The sequence below is a fragment of the Zychaea mexicana genome (genome assembly GCF_025766255.1).
Source record: "Zychaea mexicana strain RSA 1403 chromosome Unknown BDB00scaffold_60, whole genome shotgun sequence".
NCBI classification, from domain to species: domain Eukaryota; kingdom Fungi; phylum Mucoromycota; class Mucoromycetes; order Mucorales; family Lichtheimiaceae; genus Zychaea; species Zychaea mexicana.
This window is the reverse complement of record NW_026516723.1, coordinates 137,427-155,078: the sequence shown is the minus strand read 5'-3', so window position 1 is coordinate 155,078 and position 17,652 is coordinate 137,427. Positions and strand designations below refer to the sequence as shown.

At 46.9% G+C, this 17,652-nt stretch overlaps 6 protein-coding genes across 6 annotated transcripts; 4 read left to right on the top strand and 2 right to left on the bottom strand.

Annotated features, from left to right (window-relative positions):
• Positions 1 to 830: 830 nt before the first annotated feature.
• Positions 831 to 4,438, top strand: BDB00DRAFT_874522 (3-hydroxy-3-methylglutaryl coenzyme A reductase; the record flags this gene model as incomplete). Its single annotated transcript, XM_053127230.1, has 6 exons — positions 831 to 1,583; positions 1,659 to 1,770; positions 1,836 to 1,929; positions 2,000 to 2,312; positions 2,387 to 2,557; positions 2,645 to 4,438. The coding sequence occupies 6 exons, from the start codon at positions 831 to 833 to the stop codon at positions 4,436 to 4,438; spliced, it is 3,237 nt and encodes a 1,078-aa protein (XP_052977555.1).
• Positions 4,439 to 4,547: 109 nt separating this feature from the next.
• On the bottom strand, positions 4,548 to 7,016 carry BDB00DRAFT_833830 (uncharacterized protein). The gene has a single exon (XM_053124298.1). It carries the CDS (start codon positions 6,842 to 6,844, stop codon positions 4,703 to 4,705), a length of 2,142 nt encoding a protein of 713 aa, XP_052977554.1. The 5' UTR covers positions 6,845 to 7,016; the 3' UTR covers positions 4,548 to 4,702.
• Positions 6,976 to 9,291, top strand: BDB00DRAFT_508159 (uncharacterized protein). The gene is made up of 7 exons (XM_053117650.1): positions 6,976 to 7,171; positions 7,250 to 7,387; positions 7,461 to 7,550; positions 7,629 to 7,719; positions 7,822 to 7,930; positions 7,984 to 8,297; positions 8,357 to 9,291. The coding sequence occupies exons 1-7, from the start codon at positions 7,106 to 7,108 to the stop codon at positions 8,914 to 8,916; spliced, it is 1,368 nt and encodes a 455-aa protein (XP_052977553.1). The 5' UTR covers positions 6,976 to 7,105; the 3' UTR covers positions 8,917 to 9,291.
• Positions 9,292 to 9,857: 566 nt separating this feature from the next.
• Positions 9,858 to 10,320, top strand: BDB00DRAFT_740485 (uncharacterized protein; the record flags this gene model as incomplete). The annotated part of the gene is made up of 3 exons (XM_053118450.1): positions 9,858 to 9,971; positions 10,063 to 10,157; positions 10,242 to 10,320. Coding segments are annotated over 3 exons (288 nt in total), but the record flags the coding sequence as incomplete, so codon positions are not given.
• Positions 10,321 to 10,548: 228 nt separating this feature from the next.
• Positions 10,549 to 13,531, bottom strand: BDB00DRAFT_833816 (PIN domain-like protein). Its single transcript, XM_053124297.1, is given in 8 exon segments — positions 10,549 to 10,668; positions 10,991 to 11,298; positions 11,311 to 11,486; positions 11,922 to 12,179; positions 12,247 to 12,594; positions 12,736 to 12,859; positions 12,997 to 13,116; positions 13,257 to 13,531. 8 exon segments carry the CDS (start codon positions 13,415 to 13,417, stop codon positions 10,649 to 10,651), a joined length of 1,515 nt encoding a protein of 504 aa, XP_052977551.1. The 5' UTR covers positions 13,418 to 13,531; the 3' UTR covers positions 10,549 to 10,648.
• Positions 13,532 to 15,986: 2,455 nt separating this feature from the next.
• Positions 15,987 to 16,484, top strand: BDB00DRAFT_833806 (uncharacterized protein). Its single transcript, XM_053124296.1, has 2 exons — positions 15,987 to 16,118; positions 16,267 to 16,484. Exons 1-2 carry the CDS (start codon positions 16,010 to 16,012, stop codon positions 16,401 to 16,403), a joined length of 246 nt encoding a protein of 81 aa, XP_052977550.1. The 5' UTR covers positions 15,987 to 16,009; the 3' UTR covers positions 16,404 to 16,484.
• Positions 16,485 to 17,652: the final 1,168 nt, after the last annotated feature.

Sequence of the window (17,652 nt, the reverse complement as noted above, 5' to 3'; positions counted from 1 at the left end):
GCAGGGGGGATGGCAAGGGATGGAATCAATAAGTGTAAATAACACCTATCAGCAGTGTCGTATACAAGAGTCTACGGGAGAAGGAGCAGACAACAACAAAAACAACTGACTTATTTGCAGTATTATGGTCCTGTGATGATACAGATCTTCATGTCCGATGAAAAAGAGAATTGTTTACATCTCTCTATAGTATTAGGATGATGTATGGCGTATGGGGGCAATTTGCAGCATTTTACATATGAGAGTCTTAGAACAGAAAAAAGTATGCATGGATCGGTCTGTCCTCCTTTAGTTGCGACGATAAACCGCCACGGACTTATTTTACTCACGGCAGATGTCGTGGATGCATGCAGCAGCATCAAATAAGACCTAGACGCGACACACAAACAGAGTATTCAAGCGTTTTGCTTGATGTAGGCTAATAGATACTGCTTACAAATAATGGTGTACACGCTCACTCACACATATAGAATGGCTGAATATGGTTTTGGAACGGTCCTTGTCAAACAAAGCGAGTCGGGCACACCTGCCGGCGGGGTGTGAGTTCTTTAGTGGTTAGACCCTCTTCACTTTCAAGAGCAACCCCGCGCGATCGATATCATTATTGTTTTTTTTACCTCTTTTCTCTCCAACAACTACTATTATTAATTCTCTAATAGTGACGCTTTTCACTGCTCTACACACAGCTTAAACAGCAACCCTTAATCCACAAATAAAAAGCGAACAACAAGAAAAAGGAAGAAGGCCTCTTTCAACCCTCGGCTTTCAACAAGTACACAACTTCCTTTGTTTTTCCCTTCATCCCCCTCCTCGTCCTCCCCTTCTCCTCAATGGCTCGTCAATCGTCTTCGTCGTCTTCACCCTACGGCGGTGGCACCACTGCATTCCGATCCGTTTCTTCCTTGTTTGGAGGAGCGATTCATCATGTCGCCCGTTTTGCCTCACGAAGTCCCATTGAAATGGTCGTCGTTGTCCTCATTTTCTCGTCGTTTTGTTATTTCTACCTGTTTAACTTGGCACGCACCTCAGATATCTTTTCCGGCACCGTTGTCACTCGCTTATATCCCACATCTGTCTTCGCATCACCATCCGACACTGTGTTTACCCCACTCGACCGCCAACACCGTGATGGATTCCATGGTGCTGATCCACATGGCATAAACAACATGGGTGGCATCAAGATCCAGTTGAAACAAATGGCCATTTCAGACCCAAAACAACAAGGCCTTGATCCCGTCATTATCCAACAATTTCAACAACTCATTAAAGACGAAATCCATGTGCCCGATAATATCAAGAACCAATTCAGTGTTCAAGACTTGTGTTATCATCATCAACAACAGGATCAAGACTGTTTATTATTCGAGACCGACAAGACAGCTTCATCCGTTGTTTTGTCGTATGCTTTCAATGCCACCGGCGCTTATCGCCAGCATCTGGCTGATTTGTGGGAACACAAGGTTGCTACCCTCGCGCCCGGCGATCTTGTCTCACTGTCCAACACTGGTCATCAAGAAAATGTGTTCTCATGGCTCTTTATTATCCTGCGCAACGTCGTCTTCCGTATCAAAGAGCTATTGGATGTAAGCTCGGCTACTTTTTTTTTCCATTCGCATTGTTAGTAGAGTGTCCGATACTGATGTGTTTGTTTACTTTAGATGGCAGACAATGTTGACATTATGGTTATCTTGGCCGGTTATCTGATGATGATTGCCACCTTTGCTTCCTTGTTCATCAACATGCGTGCCATGGGTTCTCGATACACGCTTGGTAAGGCTTCAAATAGATCAACGCAAAACTGACGGGAAGACTGATTTGTTTGTTTGTAATTTTAGCTACGGCCGTTGTGTTCAATGGATTTGTATCGTTCATGCTTGCATTAGTCACCGTGCACGCTCTCAATGTGGACGTGTACCCAGTTGTGTTGGCGTAAGGATCTTTTGCTTTATGTATTGAAATGCCCGAACATGGAATAGTTCTAACAATTTTGAATATACAGTGAAGCAATCCCATTCCTCACCGTCACAATTGGATTCGAACGCTCAATTAAACTCACCAAGCGCGTGTTCCAGCTGAGTAAGGAGACACCGATCGCCAAGCAGGATATCCACAAGACGGTGGTGCGTGCTGTCGATTCTGTCGCAGCATCGATCACCCGCGATTGCTTGATGGAGGTGGTCGTGCTCACCATCGGAGCAAAGTCCGGCATCTCGGGTCTTCGAGAGTTTTGCTTTTTGAGCGCCCTCCTGCTTGCTTATGATTTCATTGCCATGTTCACGTGGTACACCGCCATTTTGACCCTGAAGCTTGAGGTAATTAAAAATCTCTCCCATATGAAAAATCAATCCTTTTATTTAATTAGTCTCTCTTTTTTTCCCTGTTCTAGCTTACGCGTATTCGGGCTATCAATGGATCATCTGCCGGTGTTGCTAAGAAGGGCAGTAATGTCAAGAGCACCGGCTATGTTCGCCGCACCGTCGTCAAGGTTTTGGACGTGAGCGATAATGAGGATGGCAAGACAGATAGCTTCATTATTGGCCGTCTCAAGCTGCTCATGGTATGTCTACTGACGATAAAAACAATTCTCGAAAGGAAAGAGGCTAAACTAATGTCTATTGGGGTGGGGGGAAAATGGAAATATTAGATTGCGGGCTTTATTGGCATGCATGTCTTTAAACTGTGCTCGACCTTCCAGTCAATCAACCCTCTTGTGAGTGTCACTGAACCCGGCATTGCAGGCATTCTCAGCCAACTTTTGCAACAGCATCGATCGTCCAAGCAGAGCACACTGCCTTTGATCGTAGAGGTTTTCCCGCCATTACCTTTCCACGTTGCTCAGTCGGCTCGCAAGAGCATTATACCCGATGTGATCTCGCAGCCTTTGAGTGCTTTACTTAGCGGTGCTGCCGTGTATATCCAGCACCCTGTCATCAGCAAGCTCTTGTCCGTCGCTCTGTTCGTCTCGCTTTTCCTCAACACCTATCTGTTCAAGGTAGTCCGTCAGCCCAAGCAATCAGAAGAAAAGCAACAACAACAACAAGCACCTGTGGTTATTGAAAAACCCAAGCCAGTCGCCGTCGTTTCTTTGCCTCCACCCGATGTTATTCGAACCGTCGACGAATGTCTTGCCCTTGTCAAGACACCCGAAGCTCTGCATGACGAAGAAGTCGTTTCGCTTGTCCAGAACGGCAAGTTGGCTCCGTATGCATTGGAAAAGACGCTTGGCGATCACACCCGTGCTGTCCGTATCCGTCGCTCCTTGATCTCGCGTGCATCCGTCACCAAGACGCTCGAACAAAGTCTGTTGCCTGTCGAAAACTATCACTACGACAAGGTGTTTGGCGCCTGCTGTGAAAACGTGATTGGTTACATGCCCATCCCATTAGGCGTTGCTGGTCCTTTGACCATTGACGGTATCGACACGCACATTCCCATGGCTACAACCGAAGGCTGTTTGGTTGCATCGGCTGCGCGTGGTTGCAAGGCTATCAATGCAGGTGGCGGTGCTATCACGATCGTCACCAACGACATGATGGCCCGTGGCCCCTGTCTGAGCTTCCCCAACATCGTCCGTGCTGGCGAGTGCAAGCGCTGGATCGAAAACGAAGGCAACGAAATCATGACTGAGGCATTCAACTCGACTTCCCGCTTTGCCCGCTTGCAGAAACTCAAGGTCGCATTGGCCGGCCGCTTGGTCTTTGTCCGTTTCTCGACTGCCACCGGCGACGCCATGGGCATGAACATGATTTCCAAGGGCTGTGAGAAGTCTTTGGCTTTGATGCAAGAGTATTTTCCCGACATGCAGATCATTTCCTTGTCTGGCAACTACTGTACCGACAAGAAGCCTGCTGCCATCAACTGGATCGAAGGCCGTGGCAAATCTGTTGTGGCCGAAGCCATCATCCCTGGCCCTGTGGTTGAAAAGGTGTTAAAGACAACCGTTGCTGCTATCTGTGAACTGAACGTGAACAAGAACTTGATTGGCTCTGCCATGGCTGGCTCGGTCGGTGGTTTCAATGCCCACGCAGCCAACATCTTGACGGCGATTTACTTGGCTGCTGGCCAGGATCCTGCACAGAACGTCGAAAGCTCCAACTGTATTACCTTGATGGAGCCGGCAAACGATGGTCAAGACCTGCGTATCTCGTGCACGATGCCCAGCATTGAAGTCGGCACTGTTGGCGGTGGCACCATTTTGCCTCCCCAACAGGCTATCCTGGACATGCTCGGTGTTCGCGGCCCCCATCCCACAAACCCTGGTGACAACGCACGTCGATTGGCGCGTATCATCTGTGCTGCAGTCATGGCTGGTGAATTATCACTCTGTGCTGCGCTCGCAGCTGGCCATTTGGTCCAAGCGCACATGGCACATAACCGCGCAAAGGCACCTGCTGTTACTTCTTCCAAGCCCATTGTAGGTTCATGTATTAAATCATAAATTACACATCTCTGCCACTTTCTCTTCCTTTTCGCTCACTAAAAAAACAACAACCCTAAGAATAAAGTATATCTAGTACATTAATGATGATATTAATAATATTAATAAGAACAGTATGGAAGAAGGCATATATCATTATTTAAGAAACAACAAATGTAGTGCGTGCGTGATGATGGAGATGGTTTGAGAGGGTAAATGATTAATGGGTGCTATATAGAATGGAAGAGAGTATGTGTTACTTGGAGAAAGAGTCATAGTGGCTTTTTACATCACTATACAGTCTCCATCCTTGCTATCGTCAGGACGACCGTTTGCTGGTCGGGTATGCTTGCGCTTCTGCTTTGCTTTGTTTTTGCCTGCCTTTTTGAGCTCATTCAAGCGCTGGATGGCCCGTTTATTTTGCTGCGACGCTGCACGCATGTACCACTTTTTCGCATCCTCCAAATTCTGTCTTACACCGATCCCCGTTTCCGTGTAGTATCCAACAGCATACTCGGCCTTGGCATAAGCCTTGTCAGCCGCCTTGCGTGCCCACAGGTAAGCCTCCGAGTCACTCTGCTTCAAAATCCCCTCTGCGCCTGTCAAATACCAGCCCGACAACGACAGTTCTGCCTCCAGATGGCCCTGTTCTGCTGCTTTGGAGTACCAGGCAATCGATCGTCGCGGATCGATCGGACAGTTCAGGAATCCATTCTCATACGCCAATCCAAGCTTGAATTGCGAGGGCGCGTATCCGTACTGGGCCGCCTGGGTGAACAGTTCTCTTGCATAGTCGGCGTCCGCAATCACCGAAGGGATGCCTTCCTTTTCATACGCCAAGCCCAGTTCATGGAACGCGTGTGGCAAGTCTTGGTCGGCATGCTGCGTTGCGCGCTTCAGCCAGGAGATGCCTTCACGTGGGTTTTTGGACTGGCCCAGCAGTCCCTTGAGCAGGACCATGCCCAGCTTGTACATGGCCGGCGGATCGCCCAGGTTGGCCGCCTTGCGGTGATACTGGATCGCATGGCCCTTGTCTTTCTTTGTGCCTGCACCCACCTCATAGCACACAGCCACGCGATAATTGCATGCCGGATGGTTTTGTTTGGCGCCCTGCATAAACAACGCAAACGCCTTGTCCGCATCCTTGGTGACACCCATGTTGTTGTTTTCCTGCATGTATTTCATGGCCAAAAAGTACTGTGCTTCTGGAAAGCCTGCCTTGCCGATGCCCGATGGGTTCGCCAGTTTCTTTACGGTCTTGTATGCCTCTGTCGTCAAGGCTTCCCGGATCTGTGCCGTCCGTTTCGGGTCCTTTTCATTCTTGCAGATCTGTGGCACTGCTTCGAGCATGTATTTCGACAAGTCCAGCAGCTGTTGTGGGTTGTTGGATGCTTTGGCTTCGCGTCTGAACTTGTTGAGGTTGTCGAGGGTTGCTGGTGGGAACTGACTTTCTTTGGGCCGTCGTCCGGCCACGCTTGCTGCAAAAAGCGAACTGTCGGGCATATATGCGTCGCTGTCGGCTATCATACCGGCGTGGAAACTGTGTCGCCAGGGATTGGCTTGTGGTGGCGGACGCATAAATTGCTGTTGCGGTGGTAATGGCGGTTGCTGCTGGGGAGGCACCAGTGGGCCTGGTGGTGGCAGTTGCACGCCGTAAAAGCTTTCTGGACGATGGTACATGTAGACCGGATCAAGACCCACAGGTGCAGGTTGGTAGTAGGGATGCTGCTGGGGTTGCATCGAGTGTGGAGGAGGTGGAGGTCCCTGCTGTGGATAGGGTGGATGGAACTGCTGCTGTTGTTGCGGTGGTGGTGGTGGTGGTGATGGTCGTGGAGGAGACATCATGTTGTTTCCGTTAGGACCGCCACCGGCGCCATGAGGAGGGATAGACTGTATATGCTGGGGTGGTTCAGGCGGTGGACCTTGATGCATCATCATCATCCGAGGCGAAGACGAAGGAGGAGGCATATTGAGTTGCGGTGGAGCCAGTCGTGGAGACGCGGTGGTGGACGAAGAAGGCGTGCTACGGCCGGTGTTGTTGCTAGTCGACAGTGGAGGTGGCTGCTGCTGTTCGCAAGAGGAGGACGCAGGCGTTGCAGTTGTTGTTTGTGACTGAGGGGTCGTGCTGCGTGGAGGGTGGGGTTGCTGAGAAGGATCGGTGGCAATCGCGGAAGGAGCGGGATCATTGATGGTGAGTGTTTCCATTGAGAGCGTGTCGAAAGCGACGGGAGGCAGGTGAGGCGGTGGTGTGGTTGTAGCTGTTGTATTGGTAGTGGTATCGGTAGTGGCAGTAGCACTGGGCGTAGTTGCAGTGGGTGTGGCTGCAGTGGGTGTGGTTGCAGTGTGGGTAGTCGTAGAAGCAGAGGGAGAAGGATGAGGGGAAGAAGAAGAAGAAGGTGGATGGGGTGGATTGGGCTTGGTGGCCATGCTAGTGGTTATTATTATTTTTTAGTGTATGAAGTGACTGATTGATTGAAGCAAGCGAAAGCAGAAAGAGAACAAAGCGGTGGTGAGGCTCTACTCACACAAAAGTGGCTGGCCTTCAGGTTCAGGATGGTTCTTTCGGAAATACGGACTGGCCTCTCATCTCTGTGACAGGGCTCCACCACCCACCCCCCCCCATCTTTTTCGGAACCGCCATCGGTTTTTTTTACTTTTTGTTCTTTTTCCTTGTGCGAACAATTAACGATGCCTTCTGTGACACTGCCAACGCCTGCTGAAAAGAGCATCGTGCGCAAGGCATTGCCGAATGCAGTAAAGTGTTTCTTCCTTTCCTTTCCTTTGCGATGCTGAGCAAGGACAGAGTTTAACCACAATCCACGATCCACGCAGAGCATATACACTGCGGCGGTGGCTCGACTCGTGATAGCCTTTCCTGATCCGGAAGGATGGTCGCACACAGGATTGTGGGGTGCTGCAGCACTGTGCAAGGAAAGCAATTCCTACTATATACGCCTCGTGGACATCGACGTAAGTGCCCCCCACACAAATGTGCACAGTGCGAGAAGTGTCGAATCTGACCTCTTGTGCGTGCGGGTTATAGAGCCATGCCGGAGTCCTGTGGGAGCAGGAGCTGTACCAAGACTTTGAATGCGTCCAAGAGTGCCGTTTCTTCTATACCTTTGACACCGATGTACGTTCGGTTGCTCGAGGTGATGGCTGCTGCTACCCACACCGACACACAGACCTAACAGATGTTCCTCTTGTCTAGAATTGCCGTGCAGGCTTGGAATTTGCGGATGAGGGAGAAGGCGACACGTTTTACAAGAAATTGATTCACCGAGACGAGATACAACTGAAAGGTAAAAATAAAATAATTTCCTAATTCTGCTTGTCTTTTGTTTGCTTCTTCCCTTTCGGGGGTCCTACGGTACGACGGCGAGAGCTAACACAACCAGAGCCAGCTTTGCAGAAGGAGCAGCGACAACAGCCCAAGCAGCATCATGCATGGCGAAACAGACTGCGAAGGAAGCGGATCGACAAGGAGTTGATCGGCTCGCCAGCGGACTTTCAGTAAGTGGCAATATATTCTAGTAAATGACACGCTTCATTAACAATAATTCCAGACACAAAGGCCATATTGGATATACAGCTGAGCACGGCTTCAGCGTCCAAGGAGACAGTCGTGACATTATCGGTCAACTCAAGTCACTCGGCATTACTGCAGAAGAAATCGAACAGAACAAGGGGTTTATCCAAGAATACATGGCGACGCACGACAACCATCAGCAGCAACAGCGACAGCCCCCAGCAGCAGTTAAAGCACGACAGCAAAATCGACCTCGTGCACCCTCGTCGCCATTGCCGCCAACTCCTCAGTCCAACCTACCTCGAGAACAGCCACCATCTCCGAAGCCACCACAGCCGCAGCTGCAGCAAGGTAGAGGAGACGACTTGTTATGCTCTCCAGTTCATTCATTAACACAGCTTTCTATCTAGCTCGTCGGAGAGGCCCTCCACCACCACCACCTCCTCCTCCACCAAGACGACCACGCGCAGCTACACATTCAGTGGCACAGCAAGAGCGGACACCTCCTCCACCATTACCAGCTCGTAACAATCAACAAACACCTACTCTTGCAGTACCACCTCCAGCTGCTGCACCCGCAATGTCAACATCTGCTCCAGCCAATACTGGCGCACCAGGACCTCCTCCTCCACCACCATCACCTCCTCCTCCTCCTTCTGCACCGCCACCGCCAGATGAGAACATGCAGTTGCCGCCAGAGACAGGCACAGGCGGACGCGCTGATTTAATGGCATCCATCCGAGCAGCAGGCGGGTTTGGCCAGTTGAAACAAGGCGGTCAGTTACGCAATGCTCCAGAGCAGCATGCTCCTACTACGCCAGCTTCTACTGCATCAGGACCAGCAACAGCAGCAAGCAGCAAACCTGATCTGGCATCCAGTTTAGCAGCTGCAATACACCAGCGTAAACAAGCCATGGGAAGTGATGACGACGGTTTTAGTGATGACGATGATGATGATGAATGGGCCTAACGGGATTTTTAAAGTTCCCAAGGGTCCTACCCATTCTGTGCCACGGTTACACAGAATACCCAAAACTGGATATAGCGGACATAAAAATAGCTTTAAACTTTTTGGAACGTGGGTTTGGTCGAGCCAACCAACAAAGTTTAAGTTTGTCGTCATCCTCATCGTCCAGGGTTGGTTCTTATTTTGTGTATATAACATTTGTATATACCAAATCGACTGACTTTATGTCTAGAATACAAAAAGCAACGTGACAAAAAGACAGCTCGTTTATCGTTCTTCTACACCAAAGATTGAAAGAAAACCAAAAGTAGTTAGCATTAGAGTTAAATTTAGTATCATATGTATGCTATTTAGCACATATCAGCTCGCCGAGACAAATAATAGAATGATCATCACACTCTATGAATAAGATCACACTGACAGGAAAAAGCATCTGCGGAAGCAGAATGTCATGTGCAATTAGGGTGTAGCAGCAGCCTTCTGATAATGGTTCGAATGACTCTGGTGGCTGGGGGAGACCAAGAAGACGAGTATTCATAAAAATAAAACCAGGATATTCGGTGGAAACGTGCTGTTGTCTATCGGAAATAGCAGCAGCAGCAGTAGCTTTGTAGTGTTATGTCACTCATTAGTTCGCTGTAATAGTAGACGCTTTTTTTATGTATACCCTCTCTATGTGGTAAAAAGAGGAATGTCTGATACGACATTTTGACGTTCTGAAACGTGTATATGCCAAACCAATAGTATGCATTTTGTGCAACTCGAAATTCTTCACTACACGACAATGCTCACGTCGGGAGGCGTATACGGCCCTTTGATCTCGTTTTTTTGTTCTATAAAGAAAAACGAAAATGAAGCGATTGACGCCTACACCGACCCCTTCTGTCAGTAATTTAAGCTTTCGAAGCAATACAAGCCGGAACAGCAATTACGAAGAAAATCGATTCGCTGCGTCGAAAGAAGAATGTCATGCACGGGCAGAACGCACAGTAGACGAATGGTCTGAATGTCTCAAGGTACTTTTAGTTCAATCGTTTTTTCAAAAAACAGGCATTCCAGTCAAAGACAGAAACACGCTCAAAAAAATAACACATACACTGTCTTAGATGATGCTCAGATATAGCGATCCTTCGGACGAGTTCAAATAAGACCCTAAAGCGATTCGTTCAGGCGGATTCACACGCCAAAAATACCCGACAGGCACTTGAGAAAACAAGCAAGGCGCTAGATCAGCTGCTGGAAAAGTAAGATTGTGTCTGTTCCGTAGCAACGAGCATCTAACAACGATGATCTCTCATGTTTATATATCCCACAACCCGTGATGTTAGGAAGCATGATATCTTGGCTACAACCAAGACCTTTGAGGAAATCCAAGACCTGTTAGAGCTTAAACAGGTTGTGAGAGAGAATTGGGCAAAGCAGCAACAACAACAACAACAACAACAACAACAACAACAATCACAGTAGTGAGGGTGTAGATGTATGAAATATTGCGCATATATTGCGTCTACAAATGGAAAAGGATCATGCATCGGCAGTATATGATTAGGGCAGCCCATGTTTGTGTGTAAACAAAAGTACGGGTCATCCTAAATAAAGGAACAACTGGACAACACAGTCATCATGAGACACCATTGATAAAAAAAATCGACTGTTGCTGATTCAATTATATTCTAAGCAGCCTCTGTCAAACCAAATGTAATCGATGTGAACTGATTAGTGAGGATCGTTGCTGTTATTGTGGCGTGTATACAAGTATGTTTGTTACTCCTCATAATCTGGAACTCTATCTTGAGCCATATACAAGGCGGGAGGTTGTGTGGGATATGTAGACAAGGTGGTAGTCGTGGAGGGAGGATATCCTTTTCGTTGTTTTATTGACACGTGCGTTATTAAAGAAGAAAGAAAGAAATGTGATTTGAACAAACGTTTCGCTTACTGGGGGGAAAGATAATGATAGGAAAGAAGAAGATGAATATACAAGTTGGGTTATGGAGTTAAAAAATTTACACAAAGGCGATTGCTGTTGATGATGATGGTAATATGGAAGCAGTGTTACTTATATTCGATAATGCAGACTTTAGTGAAGTTCGTCGTTTGTTGTTCCTTGCATCGGGTATCTGACAATCAGCCTTACGTTTCGTGCCGATCGTTCTTGAGGGCATTGAGATTGTCTTTGCATTTTCGTCGTTGTATTTGATATTATGCGTATTAGTATTGTTGTTGTTGTTAACGGATGACAGTGCGTTTCGATCCCGTTGGCGTTGGAACGCAGATGCAAGATCACCATGTGTCTGGATTTTAGTTGCAGATGACGACTGCTTTTGGCGATGATTAAAAACTTTGAATAGCTCCTTGGCTGTGATGGTTCGTTGTTGTTGTTGTTGTTGTTGTTGTGGTAGTGATGTCGGTGGTTTTGAAGGTGAAAGTGGAGAGAGTCGTTTTGGCGTCCGCAAGGGTCGTAAAGCATTGTCGTTGGATGCACGTAAGCCGCCGCTACTGGTGGGTTGTGATGCCTCTGGCTTGTGCTGAGACGCGGTGGATGACTGTTTGTTGTCGAAATGTGCCCATGGCTGATCGGTAATTTGAAAGGGAAAAGAGCAAGTCAATTTAATGTGAAAATTAAACTTTAAATAAGGGGGGGGGTTAAGGGAAACGTACCGGTATATTCTCTTTGTTACTGAGACTGTAGTCATGAGTTTGCTGTGGGTTTAGTGGAGTTCGTCGTTTGTTGGTCCTTGCATCGGGTATCTGACAATCAGTCTTACGTTTCGTGCCGATCGTTTTTAAGGGCATTGAGATGGTGCTTTTGTTGTTGTCGTTGGATGCACGTAAGCCGCCGCTACTGGTGGGTTGTGATGCTTCTGGCTTGTGCTGGGACGCGGTGGATGACTGTTTGTTGTCGAAATGTGCCCATGGCTGATCGGTAATTTGAAAGGGAAAAGAGCAAGTCAATTTGATGTGAAAATTAAACTTTAAATAAAGGAGGGGGGGTTAGGGAAACGTACCGGTATATTCTCTTTGTTACTGAGACTGTGGTCATGAGTTTGCTGTGGGTTGGCGCCAGATGATGCAGTGGTGTTGTTGCCCAGATAATCCAGCTTGTCCGCTTGGACATCGGCGGGAGGGGTATGTAGTGTGATGCGTCGCTTTACATTGTCGTCGTACACGTACTGGTAGAGGAACGCGTTGTCGGCTCGCTTAAAGAGATGCTCATAGTCAGGAACCTGTTTCATTTTCCCCTGGAAGCGAAGATGGCGCAACACCTAAGCAAGGCGAGTGAGTACATGGCCGTACATGTGCCTTATTTTTAAACTAGATTGCCAGTCTTACCGCATCGGTGGTTCTATACTTTTTCAGTAGCTTGTGGGCGCTCTTCAGACCAATGCCAGGCAGCGAGGCGAGGTAATCGCATCCTGAAAGAATGCACATGTGTCGGATTCTGGTCTGGTCCCACCCTTGGAGGTCAATCTCCTTTGCTGCCGACAGGTTTCCTTGCTGGATGCGGATGCCCTCGCCATACTGGTTCATCTTGAAGAGCACCGTGTGACAGCCAAAGACAAGCAGGTCCGAGTCTTCGGTGATCACCGCGTCGACTTTGTTGGTGTTGATGAGGTGCGTGAGCTGAGCATCGGCTTCGTAGGGCGCAACGATGTGCTTGATCTTTTTGGCATTCAACGCCTAAGTTAGAGGTAGATGGGATAAAGGAACGGTTGGGATTCACTCTTTTTTTTTTTTCTTCTGGGAGGTTTAAGGGGTGGAGAGAGAAGAGGGGGGGGTTGTGGGCTTGTTGAAATTATATACACAAAGCTGTTGTATTACCTTGACAACTTGCTGAATCATGTGTGGTGTTACATGGATGGAGTGCTGGAAACATTCCGTTGCTTCTCGCTGCTTGCCTTGCTTCAGTAGTTCTTTGCCCTTGGCCAGTGCTTCTGTTCGACGTCTGTGGGTTGATATCGATACGAAAGAGAGAGAGAGAAAGCAAGAGTATGTAAAAAAGTAATAAAGTATGACCAAAGTAGGTTAAATATATGCGCGCTCTACTGCAAACCCCGTTTCTTCTGGTTCTTTTGATGTTACCGGCGTCTCTCCTCAACCGTCGCGCCTTTGATCGGCAGTGCTTGGCCGTCAAACACAATGTATGGGACCACCTTGTAGAACTCCAGCAGACTCACTAGCCGCATAAAGTAGTCGATGTATCTAGTGGCGTGCACACACATGCAATCAGTAACCCTATCTATTGAGTGGCGTAGGAGCAGAAGGAGGAAGAGGAAGGGAATGGCGGTGACGGTTGTTGGAAGCTGTGTGTGGCTCAAAAGAAAAACACAACGGATGCTTACTTTGTCGTTGCTTCTTCTAACGCAAGTTCCATTGAGCAGGAGAACGCACCCTTGTGTAGCCACACGTTGCCATCGACAGCCACTACCTTGCCGGCGTATTCTTTAATGTGCATTGGCTCATGCACAGATTTGACAGTTTGTATGAGCCCCGAAATACCCATTGTTCAATTGTGTTGAAGAGGAAACAGTTCAGGTTGTGGAGTAGCGTGGAGGTGGGGATGGGGAAGGAGTTGTTAATAAACGTGGACAAGAGGGAAGAGGGGCGCGTATATTGAGGAAGCAACACGCTGCGGAAAATGGGTGTCTTTTTATGGGCAAAAGTTCATTTCCAAAAAGAACGCTGGCCTGGACCCCTACGGGTTCCAGGGTCCAAGTACAAAAAACCAAAACTGGCAAAGATAAGCTCCGTGCTCAACAAAGCGCAGAACAATGACAGACGACAGTAACACGATCACAACGCGCTTTATCACACTTTGGAATGCACTTTGCACCTTTCTTTTTTTTACATTTCTGTGGTCGCGTAGTTCTGCTCGCGAAATAATCGAAAGGAAAGAATTTGTTGGGAGGGTATGGACTCCAGCAACAACGGCGCTTAAGGCAAGCTGTTCTAATCTGAGAGAACCAGTTTAATGGTATCATATGTTTCGCTTGCCACGCCCCTTTCAACCCCTTGATTAACCGAGAATATGGTCGGCACAACTTTCATGTGCTCAGAAGCAAGGCTAAGATTATGCATGCTTGACTCTCGTACGAGCCGACCATCCTCATTTTTGTTTTTTTCCCACATACATCATACATCACCCACACATACGCCGACCACGTCTGATTGACTTTGAATCGCTACTGCTGAGGGAGGCAGTTGATAAAACGAGCAAATCGAACAACAGTATCAACCTGAAGAAGCAGCCTGTTTGGATAATAGTAGCTCTAGGATGACGCGCATACTATGCTGAAAACAGCCATGCTGCTCTATAATCTGACTTTGACAATTTATTTTAAGCTGCCCACATCCATCATTGCGGGCTTGGACGATCGGCAATCGCTGATTGCCGTGGGCATATACTCGTATAAGAGAGCGTTATTCATTTTCGTTACACACGCCACGACAGTTGATACAACAATGGCCGAGACTTTCATTGGATCCCATGAAGACGCTGGCTGCGGCGTTCAGCACATGTTTACTCCAAACAAAACCCAAACAAACAATTTATTGTTCAATATAAACAACATTGACCCGAACCCTGTACAGAGACCCTTTGATCATTGGCCTGACCTTTGCGCTATCCCAATCTAATACACGCCCAGTCATCCTGCTGATAAGATATTAACCAACTTGCATAACACTATCCGCTATCTCCCCCATTCCCCCATCCCCTTCTTTCCTGATACTTTTCCTTTTTTGGTTAATAATTCACCAATATAACTAGTAACAAGACAACCATTCCAAGTGCATCATCAGCTGTAAATAATCATCAAGAGCTCACAAACGACGTCATATCACGTCAGCCCATTCGGGTTATAGCCGTTCATTGCTCTACAGATGTTGTTTACATGAACTGGATCATTCGAGTATAATGTTTCCGTGCTTTATGGGGCATACTAGTGTGTCTCAAAATCTGGAGATATCTGGAGAGCTCCAATATCTGCAGGAAAAGATATCTCTAGAGTTTGGAAATCCACAAAAAACGCGCTTGTTTAGAGCGTTTTATAACTTGAACTGGATATATGTTTTTATAAGTATTACGATACAGTAATTGAGAAGCTTAATATAAAAGAAGAGACTCCATTTTCATTTCAAGCTACTATTGTCCCTAGCTTTATCACATTGTACTACACTTCGCTTCACTATTTATTTAACGCCTGCCATTACAGCTTTAACTTCAAAACAATGCCTCCTACAAGGAGTTTTGCCGAATCTACGAAATTTTTTATCAAGGGGTCGGAGGATGCCTATAAACGTTTCTTCATCCTTTTCGTTATTGCCACTTATGCTGCAACCTTCTTCTATTTTTACTTCGTTATCGTCGTCGATGTGTGGAGTAGTAGACAGCGTAAAATGCGATACCCCGTAACACGGTCCGAGCTTCCAAATCGCTACGAAGATTCGCTTGCACGCATTACGTTAGCCAACCGGGTTGACCGACAGTTTATTGGTTGCTGTGGATGCACTGTTGCCGCTTTCGATCGCCTGCATCGCCGGTTCGTGCGCTTTTATCTGGCTTTAAAGCAGCGTGGTCGTAAACGGTTTTTACCAAGTGAAGCCGTCTTGGCTCTCACTCTGACCTGGCTTCACACATACAACAGACAGGACACAACCGGTTCCCTCTATGGTGTTGTGCCAGCTACTACCTCGAGAGCAAGGAATCTTGGTCTAGAGACGCTGTACAAGGTCTTCTCAAATGAGAACGACAGGCGATGGCGAATTCGTTGGTCATCACAGCAAGAAATGGCTCGATTTGCATCAATCATACAGCATGTCGAACTATCGTTGCAACGTGTATTCGGTTTCGTGGATGGACTCAACCTAAGAATCGAGAATCCAGGCGAAAACAATATTCAAGACGCGTACTACAATGGATGGCTGTCTGACTGTTATGTAGCACAGGACATTGTTTTCACGCCGAATGGTCGCATATGCTGGATCAAGTAGGTGTCATGCTAATTTACTTTTACTTCATGTCACATTGCTATCTAGTATGAATGGATCACTGACAATTGAGTTTAACTTAGCTACAACTGCCCTGGATCATCGCATGATTCTAATATTACCGAGCCACTCCTATCTACAGTTCTTCGAGAACAAACGCCTGCAGGCTACCGGCTTCTTGCTGATTGTGCTTCCCGCGATCTGCTGCCATGTCACTGCCAAGATTTTTAAGGTTCCGAAGAAGAACAGCCGCGAGTACGACAGAAACCAGTGCCGTTGGTATGGTGTTATTACAAGAAACCGACAAGCCATTAAATGGGGAATGCGATCAATTCAGTCATCCTATCAGAGGTTATATCTTACCTCTTAGTACAGATGCCACCCAACGTCGAATGATTTTATATGTAGTATTCAAATTACATAATTACCGAGTTTCAGAAGTACAACTAAGTCAAATTAGACGCGTTTACCAAGAAGCTTGGAGCGAATCAAACGAATAAAGTGAGTAAACATGTTTATTCGGTATAAAATACTTTTTGGAAGACCTTTCTTTTATCCCTGCAGGATAAACTTTATTTTTCTTGTGTGACCATGTTTATCCTATCCGGCATAAACATTTTGGAAGTCATCCGATAGCGTCACAGGTATATAGTATGGGCGCAAACTGAAGTGAAATGCCCCTTTGGAAAAGAACAGCGCTTCTATCTACATTGAACACCCAAGTTTTTGATCTCCATGTGGTTTGCTGGGGAAGGTTCGATCGATGTTTTGCAAGTAAGTTCCGCTATTTGACGCGCCAATAAATGTCCCAGTTTCTAATCCAATCCGACGCTTCAGTTGCTTTTACTTCGTTCAGAACTTGCTGAAGTTTTTAGATCAGTCTTACATTTATGTTGAAAGTTTTATCATGGTGTACTTGTATTGGGTTTACTTTTAAGCTTTCGTATTGATCCACTTACTTGGGGGTTGATCCTGGCCTTGGGAAGCTTTAAAAGAAAGGCAGGAGATTGCGTTCAATGCTGAGAAGGGTGAATAGTTTTCCACGCTTAACTGACAATCCATAAGAGGCATGTATTAGTCTGCATTACACATTCACTATCAGCATCTAAATGTGCTTCTGATCGTTCGTTTGATAGGCGTAGCGCCTTCTCGGTATGATAAGGCAAAGTCACTAATATTATATGGACCATGCAATTTTTACTTCAGACATGCTTCATATACCATTTTGCTGTAAAAAAGTTAGAGCCGGTTTCACGAGTGACATACTAGTAGCTCGCTTCATGAACAGCCAGTATTCACAATTTTTCTTCGATCCATTTACGTGTTTCAGCGGGGAGTTGTGAGCGAGTAGCATTGGTTATCTCGGTAGGGTCATGGTGTTGATGTTGCCAGTGATATACAAGTTTGATTTTGCCTGAGAATAAGTATTGAATACGATATCGAGCACGACAATTTACTTCAATAGATGGTTTTGCAAGTCGACGTTTTTTTATGGGAGCAGTTTCAGTTGAGTCTATAGGCAGAGCAGGGACAGCTGGAGCCAATGTTTCTCTTGAGTGATCACAAAAAAAAGTTAATTCTACGGTCAACTGTCCGAGGACGGCCGGCATTGTTTCGGCTTGCATCTGATGCCTTGTGTACGGAGATGTACTTGTTGTTGGTGATGAAGTTGGCATGCTGCTTGGGGTTTTCTTTAACCCACTCGTCAAGTTGTTGATAGTTGTCAAAAGTCTCTGTAACTACTTCGGT